Consider the following 17,709-nt stretch of genomic DNA (forward strand, 5'->3'; position numbering starts at 1 on the left):
TGCGACTGCCCGCCAGGACAGCCAGGAGACTTTCTCGCCCTCCGTCTTTGCTTTGCCCGCGCGCGACCTGCGCTAGGGGGAACGTGAATGCCCATTGCCCACAAGCTCCGTGCCAGACGGCAGGGGCGTCAGAGTTTTATTTTTGTTTGCTTCTGGTTGCTGGGTCTCCATCATTAGACAGTCTCACCCTCAACATTGCTTGTCCCATCCCTTCCTTCGACACCATCATCTGGCAACAGACGGACAGTGCTTGTTTCTTCGTGCTCGAGGGGATGCCCGTGCGGCGCCAAAACCCTGCGAAATCTTTTCTAGACGGCCATGCGGGACGGATGGTCCGGGTAGGGAAGCCAGCCTGCTTCAAATCCAACCAATTTACAACGACATGTGCTCCGTACTCCGTCGTAGCCCAACACATCATACCACGCCTTGGTCATCCGCCTCAGAAGCCACGAGGCTCGTCGAGGATGCGCAGCCCTCCCGTCTCGTCATATTCGACCCTGCCCTCGTCCACGGCGCTCCTCAGCTCTTCACTCAGGACAATGCGATCGCCCGTTGCGGGATCCCACTCCCAGCCCTCGCGCATCCACATCCATCTCAGAAAGGCGCGGAGCTCCTTGTCCTGCGGCATGACCCTCATCCACTCAGGCTGGAACTCGGGCTCGCGGCCGCCGCCGTTCCAATCCTCTGCTCGACCCAGCATCGCGTCGCGGCAGAAGATTCGCCAGCTGTCAATGGCATACTTGCCCTGGGTCATGTGTCCAATCTCCCACGCGTCCGCATCGTCATCGCTCGCAGAGGGCCGAGGGCGGTCTGTGCTCTGCCACTGCGGAGGCTTCTCGGTGCCCACGGACGGTCGCCCGACGTCTCGCCTATCGTAGTTTCTAACTTTATATCGTACACCCGGCCGCGGTGGGTTGTCGAGAAATGCCCTTGCGTACTTTTGGATGTACCCAACTCGCACAGCCGAGAGGCCTAAATGACGAATCATGCCAGCGAGCTCTTCAGCGTTGGCCGGATTGGCGAGTTGAAGAGGCGTGGGGAACCGCTCCTTGACCTTGTTGAACGTTGGTATCGCCAACTGCCCGCTTGTCTTGATCAGGAACGTGACAGCAATCAGGAGCCAGAAAGGCTCATGGGCGACTCGTTCCTGAACGATGCCGAAAGCCGGCGCTGTCAGAGGCGGAAAGGGGACACACGACACCTTGCCTGCCAAGGCACGCTTCGGCGGTCCTTGAGCTTGTGCCGAGAAGTACGGAGACACGAACTGGCCATGCGGTCCCGTGATGACCTGCGTAGACCAGTAGCCGGCTGACGTGCCATTGACAAAGTCACTGGTGTCCCAACCGCCCAACCTTTGGCTGCTATCAAGACTGTTGAGCTGGGCCAGCCGGGCGTCTGGTGATTGGCCGACACTGTGTCGTCTCCTCCATTCGGCAACGAGCCTCTCTGGATAGATTGCCCCGTGAGCGTGTTGTGGCCCGGGGCACAGCTGTGGCGTGTCGTTTTCGTGCCAGTAGTGAGATGTGTGCCGTGATTTCGAGGGCTGCTTTTTTGAACGACGAATTTGGCTTTTTTCGGCAGACGAAGTACGAGATGACAAAGGCGGCGGAGTTCCGATGTATGGCTGCGTTTCCAGCGACTTGGCGTGAGCGATGAGGCGGTCGGTCTCTTGCCACGGCTGCGAGGATGGAGGACCACACTGTGGTGCTTCAGGCACGATGAATGCCAAGTATGTGAGGATGTCGCTGCCCTCGAGGCTTGTCGGATCATGCGGATGTTTGCGTCGAATCGAGCCCGCACATTCAATGGACGAATGCCAGTTCTGAGCTCCCGTGATGAGGCTCAATCCGAGGAGCCTTTGTCGCTCGTTCTCGGGAATGGTTTTCGAATCAAAGACGGCTGCCAGAAAGTCCCGAGCGTCTTCCCAGACGTCAAAGACGGACAGGGCGCTCTCGCCGAGAGAGCCCGCCATGAGGTACCGCTTAACTCAACGAAAGATGTCGGAGGAAAATGTAATGAACGGTGAACACTCTGGGCGTTCAAGCGGTCCTTCCCATCAAGCCACCAATGCTACAGCAGGGCATGAAAGCCCATGGCAAAAATTGGCATGGCACCGATGTCCAGACGGGAGGAGCTGTGAATGGCAGCAGTGCGGAATGGACGCCGAAGCGAGCGTCGATGCAGTCTGCAGTTTTCACGGTGACTAGAGCGGCAGGCAGCAAGTAGCCGTTTGAAGGTTGATGTTCGATACGGGACGGCAACCGCCTGGCTGGCGCGCCACACATTGCTAACAACGACGGGATGGCGGCGCGGAGGTGGGTCCCCCGCAAGTGCACTGAAGCAGTGAATTCTGAAATGGCTGCACGGCGCAACTTGCCGAGAGCTGTGGAGGATGGGTCGGGTAAGCCGCAAGCCAGCGATATCACGGCCCATGTATCCATTCGTACCTGGAACAGCTCGTGCATTCCAGCGATGCAAGTAACCTTGCCGGCAACTCAATCTACAACCTTGCAACCTTAAGGTTGGAGGCCCGTTGTACCTGAGCCTCTCGAAGTGTAAATGGTACCTCTGTGAGGCCCGCGGGGAGTTGGGAGACATACCCTCATGGAGGGACAATGTACGAACGAGGACCGAGCAGCAACCTGCCAAGGAGCCATGCCGTGTCCAACCTACTTCGTGCTCTTAGGAGGCATAGTGACGACCCGTCGGCTGTAGGGTGGCACCCGCACGCCACGGCAGTGAATCACCCGCGCGCCCGCGGGTGTTGGCCGGCGTCACCCTTCCGTCCCGTCTTTCCTTATCTCCCGCCGAGGGCGCTCCTGCGATCGCCAGGCACGGCGGTGCCGAGACCAGCGGCAGGAGTTCTGCAGCTGCGACTTGCATTTATACTCGGCACGACGGCTCCGTTTCGTTCCGCCTGCAACCTCTGCGGTGCGACGAACTACTCGTGAACCACCAGCACGGCACGTACGGCGACAATCGGCAAGTGCTAAGTGAGCACATCATCCGCGACTTGACGCCGGCAGACCACGTGGACCCTTGGTGGCCCAGCTTTCGCTGCCGTCGTTCGCTGCACACTTATCTCCCCCAAGCTAGTGCCTGTTAGCGCTCCTGCTGCGTTTGGCCCTGCCCGCTTAACTGACGTGGTCCGTTCGTCACGACATCCTTCGCCCGACGAACCAACCACAGCGCCCCACCTCTATCACGTGACTAACCGCGTCCCGGCTCGTCCCCCCCCAATCGATTCTCTCACTCGTTTGCGTCCCGGCCTGGCTCTCGTTCCCATCAACCTTGACACCTCCGACCGTCAGTGTCGCTCGCCTCCCACCCCTACCCCGAGTCCCCATCATCGTCACCGAAATCATCCAAGAGATGAGTAGTCGCGGCGGGAAACTTGCCCCCGAAGTCAACCGGTGAGTTTTGAGGTCGCGCGTCTCGGGCGCGGTGCTTTTGCCCCCCACGTCCGAGCCTCGTCCGTTGTCTCCGATGAGTCGCATCAGGCCCGCTAACCATTGCTGCAGAGCTCTGTTCGTCAAGAACTTGAGGTACTTTCGCCGACCTGGCCACCTGCGGTCCCCCGAACCCCTCCCAGCTGACCGTGATCGATGTAGCTACAACGTTACTCCAGAGGAGTTGTTCGACCTCTTTGGAAAGTTCGGCCCAATTCGGTAGGCCTTCCATCGACCTCAACGAGCCCCAAAACCCCATTGCTTACCGTTTCCTGCAGCCAAGTACGCCAGGGCATTTCCAACACGACCAAGGGAACGGCTTTCGTGGTCTATGAGGATGTGATGGACGCAAAGCAAGCCTGCGACAAGCTCAACGGTTTCAACTTCCAGAACCGTTACCTTGTCGGTACGTACTTGGGCATGCACACGTGCATGCATGCATGGCTACCCGGGATCCCACGTCGCTAACGCGCCTCCAGTTCTGTACCACCAGCCCGACAAGATGGCCAAGTCAAAAGAGGACCTCGAGGCTCGCCGCGAATCTTTAGCTCAGCTCAAGAAGCAGCACGGCATCGATTGACAATCCGACCGGCCTGTGGACAGCCTGCAAGACAAGTCATCCTTGTCTGCGGGCCGGTTTTCTGAATCACGCCAGGCTTCGTCGCCGGATCGAAAGACGATTCTACGAAAAGGCACGCCGCCTCTTCACGGCCACCCGGCCACCAATGGGCATGCCGGCACGAGGGCAGTTCGCTTTGCCGAAGGCGGCCAGACGGCGATCAAGTCGTGCGCCTAGGCGCTGCCCACGTGCCCCCTCGAGGCTGCTTCCTGACCAAGGATGCAGACGGCTCGGATCTGATGTTTATTGGACCAGGGCTCCCAACGCAGTCTTCCTGTTGCTGTGACGCCAGGGTGCCGATGGAAACACCATTCCAGGAGAGCACTCGGGGCTGTGACAATGGTTGAGAAGGGAAACCGCAACATGTGACGATACGTCAAGTCACTACGAACTCTTTTTTTGCTCTTTTTTTTTGCGATTGTTTTAATACGATTCGGAGAAACGATCAGGGGGTTTGCCTGCAGCAGGGTTTGATTCTGAGAGACGCTACCACCTACGATACGAGCCGTTCAATCTCAACTACTGTTTTATCGACTTGGCTGTCTCATGACCGGTGACTGCGTAACTGGGAGTGTGGCCTTGTGAATTTCAGAATGGCCCGTTGCCCAAGGCCTGAAAGCTCGGCTTGACCGACAATGTAGATGATGCGGTGGCTTTGCGACATTGACTGATGGATGAACTACGTTTGCCTAGTGGCGAAGCCGAGGACCTTTGGCGTTGAGGCTGCACAAGGTCCGCTGCCGACTCGCCGACGAAGGCTCTTGTGGGCGGCTGTAAACCCGGCCCGAAGCCGCCGGGCAGATACGATCACTGCTTATGGCGAGATGGAGGGGACTTGACTCGATGGCGGTGCGGCACGGCTCGAGCCTATGGGCCGTGGCGCATTCACGGGCGCTGGTGTCATGACGTTCGAGGTACTCCGTACATACCACGCATGTGACTCCTGAAGATGGCTATGAGAAGGCAACCAGAACGCTCGCTTGCCCCATTCGACAGACGGCAGGACCATCAGACGAGACCACTTGAGAGGATGATGGCGAAGGGAAGTTGACCGGAGGAGCCCATGGACAGATGGCATGATTTGTGCGAAATCGTTGGACACTGCGGCCCGGCCATAGCCGGATGGCTGGCACGGTACTTGTAAGGCCGACCAGCAGTCGCATCGGTGAAGCCAGAATGCCTTGCCGGGCTGCGTCCGCTGTGCTGAAGCTCTAAACGTAGCATTGGAAGACCCGACAGAACGAAGACATCAGGCGAGGAGGTAATTCATGGAAGGAGGCCCAACTTGGCGGCCAGGCAGGATGCCAGGCAGAGGGATTTTGAGTTTTCCTCTGCCTGGCCTGCCTTGGTATGCTACGATGGCCTCAGATCGGGCGTGTGGTGGTCGCAGAAGCGGCCGGTCTCGGTGGCCGTGCAGAGTGGAACAAGCAGTGGCGGTTGAGGTCGCGGTGGTGGTGGCGGCGGTAGACTGCAGTGGCCGGCGCCTGTCCCGGTGAGGTGGATCCTGCCCACACAGCCAGCCTCTGTGTTTAGTTCTGGCGGAATTGCTGGTTGTCCGATAAGAATAGTACCTGAACTGCACAGGTAGGACGGAGGGCTTGCGTCCTGTAGAAATGGCACCTTGGTTACAATCTTTGGTGTAATTGTTAGTGCTTGGACGGGCACGACAAGTGAGAACAGTGAGCACTGCTACAAGATAGGGTGAGCCGATGTAGAAATGCCGTCTGGACCCGATGGCGCTCTCAAGGTTCTGGGGCTGGCGCTGGTGGCACACGGCGGGCACGGCCACACCCGGGGCCATTGCGCCTTCCGTCTCGGTGTGCTGGAGACTGACAACCAAGATAACGGAGCAAGCCCTCCATGCTTCCTGCCTAGTTGGTACGTAGTCAGTACCCGGGCACGATTGTCGGCAGGAGCGGAGCAGAGCATGGACCTCCCAGGTTGGAAAGCACCTCGCCCGCCCATGGAAAGCGGGCTCCAGTCTCGCCTGCTACGTCCATGTTCTGCCCAACAGCCTACCTAGGTACAGTGCATGGAGCCCCCGTGACAGAGTGGCTGAGCCGTGAGCCGCCCCCACGAGTCCACGACCATCCTCGAGCCTGTCCTTGCAACTTCGCCCGCCGTCCGCGCTTAATCGGCCTTTCGCGTGCGGCCTGCCCTGGCCGGCGGCGCCTTTCCGCATCGACGGCTCCTCGATCGCCGCCTGTTGCGTCCCATCGAATCCCTGCCCTGCTAGGTGCGCTGACCTTGGCCGCAACGGCTCCTGCGGCGGCCATGGCTGAGGCGCATTCGGTCAGCATCTACTTTGCCAGAGGAGCCTTCGAGGCAGACACGCAGACGGCCGCAAACAGCGCGATGCTCACTCCCGCGCCGCCGTTGCAAGGTGAGGGCAGCATGACTGGGGCCAACTTGGCAGCTTTCCACCCTTGACGATACTACTTCGTTTACTGGCACCTGATGGCCTAACCCAACAGCCAGCCACTCCCCCCGACGAGCCATGCCCTGTCGTCCTTTGCGGGGGCTTTTACCACGTTTCGCCCGACTTACAAGTTACGTCCATGTTGGACAGCTGTTGCTTGCCTGCGCCCAGAAGCATGCGGACCCGGGGTTGGTCGCCCCTGCAGGTGGTGGAAGAGCTTCAGCCACCTCGCGCCCGACCTTGTCCAGAGTCCAGAGCTTCGTCGTCAAGCGCGACAACAGCTCAGCGCCAACAGCCCCCGCTTGTGTGCATGGCCAACGTGGAGGCGGCGTCCGGTTCCGTTCAGTGTGCCTCCATCTCCTTCTCCTGTGAGGGCCAGGCATCATCATTGTCGTCGGGGGCCAGGGCCGAGGGCAACGGCCTCACCTGCACTCCGCAACGCAGGGCGGCGGCGACCCGCTCGACCGCGCCATGCGGCCACGCTGCCTCGCCATGTCCGGCCCTGGCAAGGTTTCGTCCACTTGCGTCCATCATGTTGTCGGAGTGACTTCGCCAGACGGGCCCCAACATGACCCAGGGCGGCCCCGCGTTCGGCAGCTCGGAACCCAGCCCGTTGCTCTGTGCGACTTCTGGAGTCAGACTCCCTGCACAATGATATCGACGTTCACGAGTCGGCCTCCACAGCCTCAATTCTCCAACGGGGCGGGCCCCCGTTGCTTATGTACCGGGTCTATTTATGTCCACTTACCTTGCCAAGGTGTCAGAGCTCAAGCATTGCCATTCGTCTTGTTGCTCTCGCTTGACCACCAAGCCACGGGCGTGGCCGTTGGTTGGAGCCTTCGTCGTGCGAACTCGACGTGGATCCAACGACGCCGTCGACGCCCATCAACTGCCGGCCCTTGTCCAGTGATGACCCTTCGTGACGTTCCGCCCGTTCTCGGCAGCCTCCAGCGTCTTCACTGTCCGTCCGCCCACTCTACCCTCCCTCGCGGCCATGGCCAACACGTTTCGGGCTGTCCCGCGCCTTTGTTAGACCCCCCAATCATGGCGAGCTCTTCTGGCCTTGACCCGAGGCGGAAGTGTCTGTCTTGGTTAAATAGTCCAAGGCTCTCCTGCTTACAGCCACGCTCACGGCTGCATATACAGCCATCCCGTATAAGTCGTGGCATCCGCCCTTGGCTAGTCTCCTAGTCTCTGCCTTCTTTGGAAAGAACCCAATGTCGCCACCAATCTCTAAACTAAGCAGCCTCTCTCTCGAGGAGATGCCTCCGACAACCCGTGCACAGACCAGGATGGCCAGTCAAGCAGCTCCCAGCAACTACCTGAGCGAAAGCCTCTCCAGTTCCGACGAGGAAAGTGACAACGACTACTCTGAAGACGACGATGAGTACGAAGAGCCCTCTGCATTCGCCAAGTCACCAACCAACCTCATCTACAACCTCGACCAGCTTTCGGAGCAGAGCCGCCACTTTGTGCGGGACGTCTTCAGTGAGCCTCCAAGGATAGCACTGCAACGCTGCCGCAGAATCAACAACACGTACGCCTTTCAAATGACAGAGCTCGTGACGAGGTCAATCCGAATCCGGCCCAGCAGAAGCAGTGGCAGCTCGCCAGATTTGTCCTGCACATGTGGCGAAGATCAGACTCCATGCAGGCACCTCGTCTGGCTCATGGACCAAGTCGTTAAACAAACCTTGTACGACCACGGCGCGGAAACGCCATTGACAATGACCGCAGAAGGATACGCCGAGGAGATGGGAGACCCCTTTCAAGCCATCGCAGATTGTCATCTCGACGTCCTGGCCGATGCACTCCACTGCCAGGTTGTCGATCCAGATGTTGGCGACGAATTGGATGCGCACCGCACGATCGAGTCTCGCGAGCTCCTCTCGTCTGTGTACGATGTCGAGCCCGAGGACTTCCGGCCGGATATTTTTACGAGCCCGAGGCCTGGGCGGAAGGTGGTGAAGAGGCATGACCTCGACTGCACCGTTTTTAGGATGCTCCTCGATGACCATCATTTCTTCCAATACTTCCTCTCGCTGTCTCGCTCGACGGATCCCATCAACGATCCCTTTCGCAAAGTTTCCCAACGGGTAGACCGCATTTTGCAGACCTTGGATGCATTCTACGCCGCAAATTCTACACCGTGGCCGGATGAATCTCCCACAGATGTCGCCTGGGCGGCACGACACATCGTTGGCAGCATTAAGCTTATCAACTCAGCCATATATACTCGTGACCGACCTCTTGAACCTCACGAAGCTCTGTCTGCCGCCCGTACCCTCGTTCACATACTCGAGGCGGTTGTTGCCCGCAACCACGATGTCCGCCAGGGCGAGTCGCGGCGTGCCCGCAATCTCTATTTGTGTTTGCTCGGCGACCGCGATACTGGCTTTGTTTTGGACCAGCTCAATCTTCTCCCTGAGGCCGCGAGCCAGTTCTTGCACCGCCTCGACGCTCTTCACGACCAGATTGGAGTGTATGGCGCGCCCGCGACGTACGTGGAGAAGTTTCGAACGTTGTTGTCCAGGTTGAGGACGTCGACGGCCGGCGCGGGCTTGAAGAGGGGCACAGAGGGATCACAGGGGACTCAGCGAGGGTCCAAGAGGATGAAGTGAGCCGGAAGAGACGCGGTGACAGGCTTTGCAAGGATAAAGCTGGGCCGCTCTCTGTTTTTGCCATGACGCCCATCGGGGGCAAAGCTTTGATGGACACCTGCGACACCGCTGCATGCGCTGGCCGTGTGCGATCCCGAACCGCCAATCTTTCGAGTGCCCCGTTCGTCGCGGAATTGTAACACACAAGACACAACAAAGACGGGCACTTCACTGCATACCCCCTTGATTTATAGATCTCCCTGAGGCCACACTCGGAGGTCCTCCCCCCGACAGGCAGAGCCTGCCGAACAACGGGCCGTGGTTCGCGGGGTCCGCGTTCTCTCTTATAGAGTGGTGGATGATTAGGGGCAGAAACAATATGATTTCCAATTCCATTGAGAAAGAAAGCAGTCTTTGCCTGCCCTACATGTACCCGCTATGCAACCCACCCATGGAGACAACGAGTCTGGCTCTTTGCGCCGCCGCCGGGCCTTGCCATGGCAACTATTCGCCTGGTTTGAGGCGCGAGAGAAATGCCGGGTCAAGGACTCAAGAACCCGTGCCTTTGCTTGCGCGAAACCCCTCGAGGGCCTGATAGACCTCCCGCAAGCTCGGCCGGTCGTAGTAGTTCTCGCTCCAGTCGCCCTTCGCCATGCCCTCGGCCCTGGCCCGGAGCCACGTCTCGGACGCCTCAATCTCGGCCGCCCACCAGTCGCGCGCCGTCTCCTGCACCTGTCGCGCCGTGGACCTGCCCGTGTTCTCGAGCTCGCGCATCACCAGGCGGTCGCGCTCCCGGACAATGTACTTGGTCAGCCCGGGCTGCCGGCCGCGCGTGCAGCGGTCGATGAGGTCCCGGATCGGCTGGGGCGTGGTCGTGTAGCCGGGGAACTCGACGAGGGGCTCCCAGCGGTACGACAGCCACACGGCGGCCCTCTGCGGGGCGCTGCTCGCTTCGAATATGCACCAGAGCACGCGCCCGAGCATGTAGACCTCGCACGCCTCCTGTTCCCTCTGCGAGAGGCACGACCACGGGACGTTGTAGCCCTTCGAGGGCCACATGTACTCCTCGCCCTCGCCCATGTCTTCCCATCCGGGAAGCAGCTCGTCGAGCATGGCGGAATACTTTGCTTGGATGTCCGGGTCAATGTCTTCGTCCACGGCCAGGAGCCGGATGTACTCGATGGCGTTTACCTCGGGCGCCGCGAATTCGCACCACACGCCCCGCTGCTCAAAGTCGATCATAACAGCGTCCCATGACTTCGAAAGGACGATGTTGTCGAGCCGTAGGTCTGGGTAGAATATGCCCGCCGTCTCCCGGAGATGCACGAGGGCCGAGGCCAGCTGAACAGACCATTTTATCTTGTCATCCAGGGACACCTTGCCATGCACCTGGAGGAAAGGGATAAGATCTCGCAAGCTGCCGTGGACGTGGTTTTCTACGGTAAATCCAACGGCGGCAACCTTGTTCCCGAAGCTGCATCTCTTGGTAACCAGGTGGACCGGGCGTGCAATCACATTCGGGTGAGGCGGCATGGCCAAGAGCTGCCTCAATTCGTGGTACAGGTACTTGGTGTAGCTGGTCAGGGCCTTGAAGATCCAGGTTCGACCGTCGATCTTGACCAGGCAAACGCTGTCATGAAGCTGCGATAGGTATTCCACATCTTCGAGGTCGACAGTGGCAGGTAGATGCAGGCCGTCCCCCCAGAATTCTTGCAGCGCAGATGCTGAGAGCAGTTGGCGTTCCAGGTAGTGCGTCGGGGCGACGGAGATGCGTGCCTCGGCGACGTTCTTGGGCAAGTTATGCAGGACGATTCTGGAGCCAAAAGGCAGATCTTTGTAGATGTCTGACGGGGTCTTCAGGGTCTTGGTCCAGTGTTGCAGAATTCGAAGAACGTGGCGCGTGATGCCCAGCTGGGCAATGCGTGACCCATCTCGAACGTAGAAGGTCACGTCGAGGTCCAGAGTCTTGCGGAGATCCTGAGGAACGGTTGCCGGCTCGGGAATAAAGACGTCAACTCGATACGGCCGGATAGTGTCGAAGAAGAGCGGCACGGCGTAAATTTGGGTACCAAAGGCCGTACAACCGTCGATCCGCCACAGAGGGCGGGCTGGTACATCCAGGCTGTCAATGCGATTCTTGGGATTGAGCGAAGACTGCAGCCAAGAAACGTGAAGCGGCGGGCCCGTTGGTGCGGCTGCGACATTGGCTGCCACATCGGAGAAGGCGGCGGTGGGATGAATGACATCGTGAATAGACTGCTGGCTCAACTCCATGATGCTCCTAGGCCTTGCTTCGCGGGCAAAGGCGGCGAAACGACGAGTTCAAACGTATCCTGCCGCGCGGGAATATTTGTTTCGCGTGCCGCCTTGCGTTGTCGGACTCAGGCGCAAAGATCTTGAACTGATCCCATCGCTCCTCTAGTTGTTTGAACCACTGTCCTCTCTCTCTCGCGAGACGATGCCTCGCGGGGGCCCAGGCAGCAAAGCGAGACGCGGGTGCTAAGCGTGGTGTGTTGAAGGCTGCGGGCAACGCAAGCGGCACGGGTCGCGGCGCTGAGGAGGAGGCGATGAGCAGCTGCATGGATGATGCATGCATGGGTCTTTGGGACGGGGCTGAATGCGCAACCGCCGGGACAAGACGAGCGCATTGGGGGGTCGTGATTGATCACATGATTGGGCCCTGCATCCGTGAGACTACCACTCGACTGCTCAGGCAGTGGCCGAATGACAAGCCAAGGCGGCAGCAGCCGTGCTTGTCCGCCGTCAAGCTGTCTTCCTATTGTGTTCGGGCGCCTCGATGTGGTTTGCTGGATCGTGCCCACAGTCGTAACCATGGCTGTCTGGGTCGCGACGAGGCGCGGCTCGACTTCTTCGGCCCGGAGCGCACGTCGTTCGCTCGGCCGCCCTCGCGAGGCAGTCTTTCGTCCGCCGCGTACCTCTTCTGACCTATTTGGGGCGCCATGTGCGTTGTGCACTGAGTGTAAATCGTGGTCGCGCTGTGCAACATGTCTTTGCAAGTTTGTCGTCAAGCCACTGCCCGGTGGGATCTCTCGACCGGCCGTGTATGCAGCCAAACGACTAGTGGAGGGTCGAGTTGAGCCTGTCCCGCGGCTTGTCGGCAATCTTTGCCGTCGTCTTTATCCCAGGGGGCATCCAAACCCGACCCGTCGTGCGAAGTATTGACCGCCGCTTGCTGAAGCCGTAAAGTCACATGGTCGCGATCGGGTTACACGGGCAAGGCTGCGAGGGGGCGCCTCTTGTCTGGCGGGACCACAAACAAAACGAAAACGCCGAGTCGGCTCGAGACTGAGTTGAACGTTGTCGCTGCCCGGCCAGGAGGCGAGCTGCGTTGAAGAAGCCGATGGAGCTTAGAGACCGCTCATGCCCGACATCTTCTGGGGGAGGTGGGAGCTCGCTCAGGATATGGACGGATCGGCGCATCAACCACGTCCGACCTGTCTCTGATGCGGCCAAATTCGCATACTGGAAACGGTGTGCCTGATATATTACAGGACGACCAACGCATAGGTCTTGGAACGGCATATCGTTGTTTCGCGCTGACGCGACCGCTCCTGGTCACCTTGCGCCTCCAGGATCCCGCACTACTTGGGTAGCCCACCCTCCTCAGTCGACATTGGCAAGCGATGCCGGGGCCCAAGTGCGGAGTACTCTTGAGCGCAAGTCGCAGTTTCAACGTACACTCCCCAAGGAGCAGGCAGTCGTGCCGAATGTGGAGTACATGCGCCCAAGTACCCAGGCGAATCTGCAAGTACTCGAGCCGGTACCAGGACGTGATGGTGAGGGCCCAGGGTACGTGGCGCATCAGCCTCGAGATCACGACCCGGATGGCCGCGGACCTTGGTCGTGGACACATGAGAAGTCCAGCGCCACTGTCTCATTGATGCTGCCGACCGACTCGCGCAACCCGTTTCCCGGAAAGGGGGTCAGGGGGAAGGAGAAGGGCCGGCATGTCACCCGGCTCTTCGTGTAACCTCGGCCGAGCCCTCACCGGTCCAGCCTCCAATAAGCCAAGGCGGTTCCCGTCACATCCCCATCGCCATTGCGCCAGAAACGGCGCAGGAGCTGGCTCAGCACCCCGGTCAGCCCGTGTGTGCCCATGTATGTGTCTAAACGTATGTATTTGGTGGCTCCGCGCTCGTGGAACGGTTCGAGAACTCTGCTCATGCACCAGGCGCCCCGCTGGTAACGTTTGCGGGGACCGGCAACACCCCGCTGGGAACGGAGCTGACTTGGCTGGGTTGGAAGCATGGCCGACACTCGTGCTTACGATTCCAGGCAGCCACCTGCTGGGCGCATATGCCGGTTCGAGTGTGAGTCGGAAACATGGCTCGGACCGTGCCACTTCTCAGGTCTCAATAGGCCGGCCCTGGCTGGGGCGAATGCTGGGCCACACTCAGCAGCGCACGATGACATGGGTGGCACGGTGGTGAATCAATAACTCACATGTGCGGCAGAGAACGGCCCTGTGCCACCTGAGCTGAGGGTTCGACATTACCCGCAGGTCAGGGCGATGGGACGGGCCAGTGGTTGAAGGCGAGGCGGGCGACCGACAGCCGCCGCCGTCTGCAACGACGACTCAACGGCCCTGCCCCACCGCGCGTGCCCTGAGACTCCAGCTCTTGCATGCGCATGCGTTCGTGCGGCCATCGCAGGCAGTTTGCCGCGTGCTTGAGTGAAATGGGCTGAATGGTCGATGTCTCAGATTCATTGGAGCGTGAGCAGCCGGGCTCGGGACGTGTAGGTAGCAAGACGGAGCGAGCCGGGGCATCTGGGATTCCATCTTGGAGGCGGCGCGGACGTCTGGTCCGTTCGGCTGCCCAGTGCCGCATATTGACTTCTCGGGGCAATACTGTGTACTTGGCAGTACTCTGTGCACTCGGCAGGGACCTCAGGCGCCTCAGTTGCTTTCTCCAGAGAAATTGAACCTGGGTCGTAGGGCAGTAGGGCTCTGATACCTAGCCATGGCAGCGTCTCGCACCGGGCTCAGGAGTCCCGCCAGGCCTTCTTGGGTCGAGCAACTGCGCGTGCCCGCTAATGGCACTGTCATGTGTTTCGTGCTGTACTGCGTCCTGCGTATATGGGTACAAAGTACAACCAAGGTACCAAGTGTATGCGTACGGGCCCCTCGTACCTGCCTCCTATTTCGTGGGTAGGCCAAGCAGAGAAGTTGCGACCGCCGACGAGACACGAGGCCACTTAGAGTTTGGACTAGGAACGGGCAGGAGCCAGAAACGGGTCTCTCCTGCCCCAGTCTCCCGGCCCCAGTGCTCCACCGTACCTGCCAGGTTCGACGGGCCGTGTTGCTCAGCCGTGAACCTTGTCGCCATCCGCGCCCGCCGCCCCACGACTTCCAACGACGGCCGCCCAACAACATCTCGCCAATTTCAACTTCACTTCTCATCCACGCAAGCGATGGTCGAGGCATAGCATCCGACATGCAGCCGCGCACGCGGTTCAGTCTCTCCCCTGTTCCACCGCCCGACCTTTGGCACCTCCGGAGTCCGCTTCAGCGAGTTGACTTGCCTCCTTGGACATGGCGGGTGGCAGAGACGGGGGTCATGGAGAGCCATCTCCACCGGAGAAAACCACCTCCACCCCTGCAGCCCCGTGGGGCCGGGCAGCACCAAGAAGCGCAGCTCGAACTGCCTCCTGCCCGACCTGCATGGTCACGATTGAGTCTCGCCGAGTACATTGACACGTAGGTCTGCGGCACATACACGGCGGTACTGCACCAAACGCGGTTCCTGATACCCAAGCCGCGAAATCCGCAGATGCGAGTCCGACTCCCCCATGAAGAATGGCACGGGCCAACCGGTGTAAGCTGGATGACTTGCTAACGCCATGGCAGTAAGCACTTGCCCGCCGGGGTGGCACCCATGGCGCGACTCGACCTCGACAACTGCCCATGTCGTCATTCCACGGCTCACAGACCAAGCACCACCAGACTCGACTTCTTGCACAGCTCCATCGCGGCACATGTCAGGATACGACTGTCCTCGAAGAGGAAGTAGACCGCACCCAGCACGCTGGGCGCAGCGGTTGTTTAGCTCCGGTCAGCCAAAGTCGCGACCGTGGGGTTAGCGAAGCGTCCCTTGTCACCGAGTCCTGCGAGCCGTGCGACGATCGGTCGGCTACCCAGTCTGCATCACACGCGCATTGGTCCCTTGTTCTCACCGGTCCCCGCACTCAAGCATCCCTTGTGCCTTGCGTGCCGTCCCACGCCGTCGCTCCAATTTGGCAAGCTGCGCTTGCAGCACAGGAGCTGGGCTAAGATGCTTGGCTGCTTGCCGTGCAGCCTCCGTCCATCGACACTGGATGCCTCGACACAGACGCAAGCTTCAACGCCGGGGCCACGATAGAGCGACCCCGTCGCATCAACATGGTCCGTCATCGGCGCGGGCCTGTTGCCGCTTCCAAACGGCCGACCTCGTCAATGCCCTGTTGTGCGAGGCGTTCCAGGGCAGGGCGCGCAATGCACGCCATTGGCCATTTCCAACCGTCGGCTTCGTGATTTGACTCACAATGCCGTGGCTCGCCTGCCCGTCGCGTGGCAACGAATGCCTGGAGGCCACGCTCGCCTTTATACCACGTTGCTGGGGCACTTGGTCACTCGTTGTGATTGCGCCACAGAATCATTCATTTAGTTACTCGTGTGCCGCCCCCGGAGGCGTGACTGGAAGCCCGGAACCCTGCGTCACCCTCGCACAATTTCCCCATTTACCCCGAATGGAGACTGGGGTACCAGGCGCCACCAGGCTGGACACCCACCGCCTGGTGCTGCCAAGTTGGGCATCAGTATGCGTCGCGCCATGCTCTCTGGCAATGCCGTCTGATGGAAACCAAAACGCGGGACAGTCTGGCTCCCGTTGCCGGAGGGCGCAAGGTACGGCAAGAAAGAATGGCAGGGCGCCAGAGTGCGAACGCCTGCCTGGGCAGATGAAGGAAGTCTGGGGTTCAGGAGAAGTCGTTGGCAGGCCTCATGCCATCCCTTGCATCAGCCCACCCCCGGGCAATGGGCCGGCCCGAGGGGCATGACCACGTTTATGCCCTTTTCGGTGCAGCCCAAGGGCAACAAGGGCGATGCGAGGCAGAGACGGGCGACGATGGCCAGCCGCGCAGCGCAGCGCATGGCCGGCCACCCACACACCCCTTGCTCTTGTTGGTCCGCGAGTACCCCTCAGTCCGCTCGAATACTGTACAATTCAGCACGGGGCGCAAATGGACGTCAGTCGCTCTCCGCGGTGCCTCGCCAGGTCGCCTCTTCCCTCCCAAGGAACTCGACCATCGTCGCCTCTCTCCCGCCATCCTGCCGGGCAGCCACTCGACAGCCCGGGCGCGTATGCACATCGGGGAGACGTCGCAGACGTTGGCCCGCGCTACCCGCCATCCTGGCCCGGCCTTGAGCGGCAGTCACCGCATCCACAGGACCCCAGAGCCATAGCTCGGACCCGAGGAGCACCTGCCCAGCGTCGCCCAGCCGCCCTCCTGTCGCGGCAACGGCAGCCGGAGACAAGAGTGCCAGCCTGCCTGCAAGCGGCGTCTCCGAGGCGTTGATGATCGCGCGCACCAGCCGCCTCTCCAGCCCAGAGCGTCATCCGACCCCCTCATGCCCTCAGGCCGACCCCCCTCAGCCTGACGCCCAACACCGCTAGCTCTTCTCCAGACATACATACGACCACCACCGTCTCCGCCTGGCTCGCCCACCAGCACCAGCACCAGCCTTCCTTCCCGTCTCCGTCGAGCGGCGAGCTCCTCGCGCCGTGTCGAGCGCCCGCCCGCTTGACCTCGTCTCTCCCTCGCCACACCCCCAGCCGAATGCAAGGCCGCATGGCTGAGCCTGTCCCGGCAATGGTCCGGGTGGAACCTTAGCTGGTCGACAGACACACCTCACCCCGGCTCCGCCGCTTCCCTCACCCGCGCTCGCAGCCCAGCTCCCAGGTTCGCGGTTTCCTTGTACCTCTCTGATCTCCCTTGTCCCTCGTGTATACTCAATACCTTCCGTCCCACGTGCCGGTACCTTGGTCCTGGTCTCAGACTCTGCCCAGGCGATCTTGTCCAACGCACCCTCTTTTCCTGCATCCATCATGGTAAGGACGCCGTTTCTTCCTCCCTGTCTCGCAGCAACTTGCATAAAGATAAAATCACCAGCCCTCCTTTCCTCCCCTCTTCCCACTGCACATCTGGAACCCTGTAAACTCTCCGCCATTTCCGCGGCCTTCGGTCAGCCATCCCCGGTCTGACTTCTCTCACATCCACTCTCGCCGTCAAGTCTGTGGATCTGTATCCGCTTGCTCGAGACCCTCGTTGCCTTGCCCAAGCTGTCCAAGCTGTCTACTCTTCACAGGAGGGCCATCATTCGCGGCCTTGCACAAGTGCACAGCCAGATGTGCTGACTATCGAGGCAGGAGTTTCATCAGCCGCTCATCAACAAACGACCTCGGTCTTGCGCCGAGGTTGACATCTCGGATCCTCCGTTGCAGTCGTTTATCCCACTACTAAACGCGGGATACACGTACGCACCGCTTCAATTCGATATACCAACTGTGCCCGACCAACTGCCCGCGGCTTATGGCTTTGCTACTGGCTTCTCTTCCGGTCTTG

The 17,709-nt window shown here is 60.3% G+C and overlaps 4 protein-coding genes across 4 annotated transcripts; 2 read left to right on the top strand and 2 right to left on the bottom strand.

Moving 5' to 3' along the window:
* Window positions 1-439: 439 nt before the first annotated feature.
* Window positions 440-1,972, bottom strand: PLICBS_002425 (uncharacterized protein; the record flags this gene model as incomplete). Its single annotated transcript, XM_018322087.1, has 1 exon — window positions 440-1,972. One exon carries the CDS (start codon window positions 1,970-1,972, stop codon window positions 440-442), a length of 1,533 nt encoding a protein of 510 aa, XP_018179567.1.
* Window positions 1,973-3,372: 1,400 nt separating this feature from the next.
* On the top strand, window positions 3,373-4,029 carry PLICBS_002426 (uncharacterized protein; the record flags this gene model as incomplete). Its single annotated transcript, XM_018322088.1, has 5 exons — window positions 3,373-3,413; window positions 3,522-3,545; window positions 3,612-3,668; window positions 3,728-3,855; window positions 3,929-4,029. The coding sequence occupies 5 exons, from the start codon at window positions 3,373-3,375 to the stop codon at window positions 4,027-4,029; spliced, it is 351 nt and encodes a 116-aa protein (XP_018179568.1).
* A 3,750-nt stretch (window positions 4,030-7,779) lies between these two features.
* Window positions 7,780-9,108, top strand: PLICBS_002427 (uncharacterized protein; the record flags this gene model as incomplete). Its single annotated transcript, XM_018322089.2, has 2 exons — window positions 7,780-7,975; window positions 8,225-9,108. 2 exons carry the CDS (start codon window positions 7,780-7,782, stop codon window positions 9,106-9,108), a joined length of 1,080 nt encoding a protein of 359 aa, XP_018179569.2.
* Window positions 9,109-9,636: 528 nt separating this feature from the next.
* On the bottom strand, window positions 9,637-11,361 carry PLICBS_002428 (uncharacterized protein; the record flags this gene model as incomplete). Its single annotated transcript, XM_018322090.2, has 1 exon — window positions 9,637-11,361. The coding sequence occupies one exon, from the start codon at window positions 11,359-11,361 to the stop codon at window positions 9,637-9,639; it is 1,725 nt and encodes a 574-aa protein (XP_018179570.1).
* Between the last annotated feature and the right edge of the window lie 6,348 nt (window positions 11,362-17,709).

The sequence above is a fragment of the Purpureocillium lilacinum genome (assembly GCF_023168085.1).
Source record: "Purpureocillium lilacinum CBS 284.36 DNA, scaffold_2, whole genome shotgun sequence".
Classification (NCBI taxonomy): Eukaryota; Fungi; Ascomycota; class Sordariomycetes; order Hypocreales; family Ophiocordycipitaceae; genus Purpureocillium; species Purpureocillium lilacinum.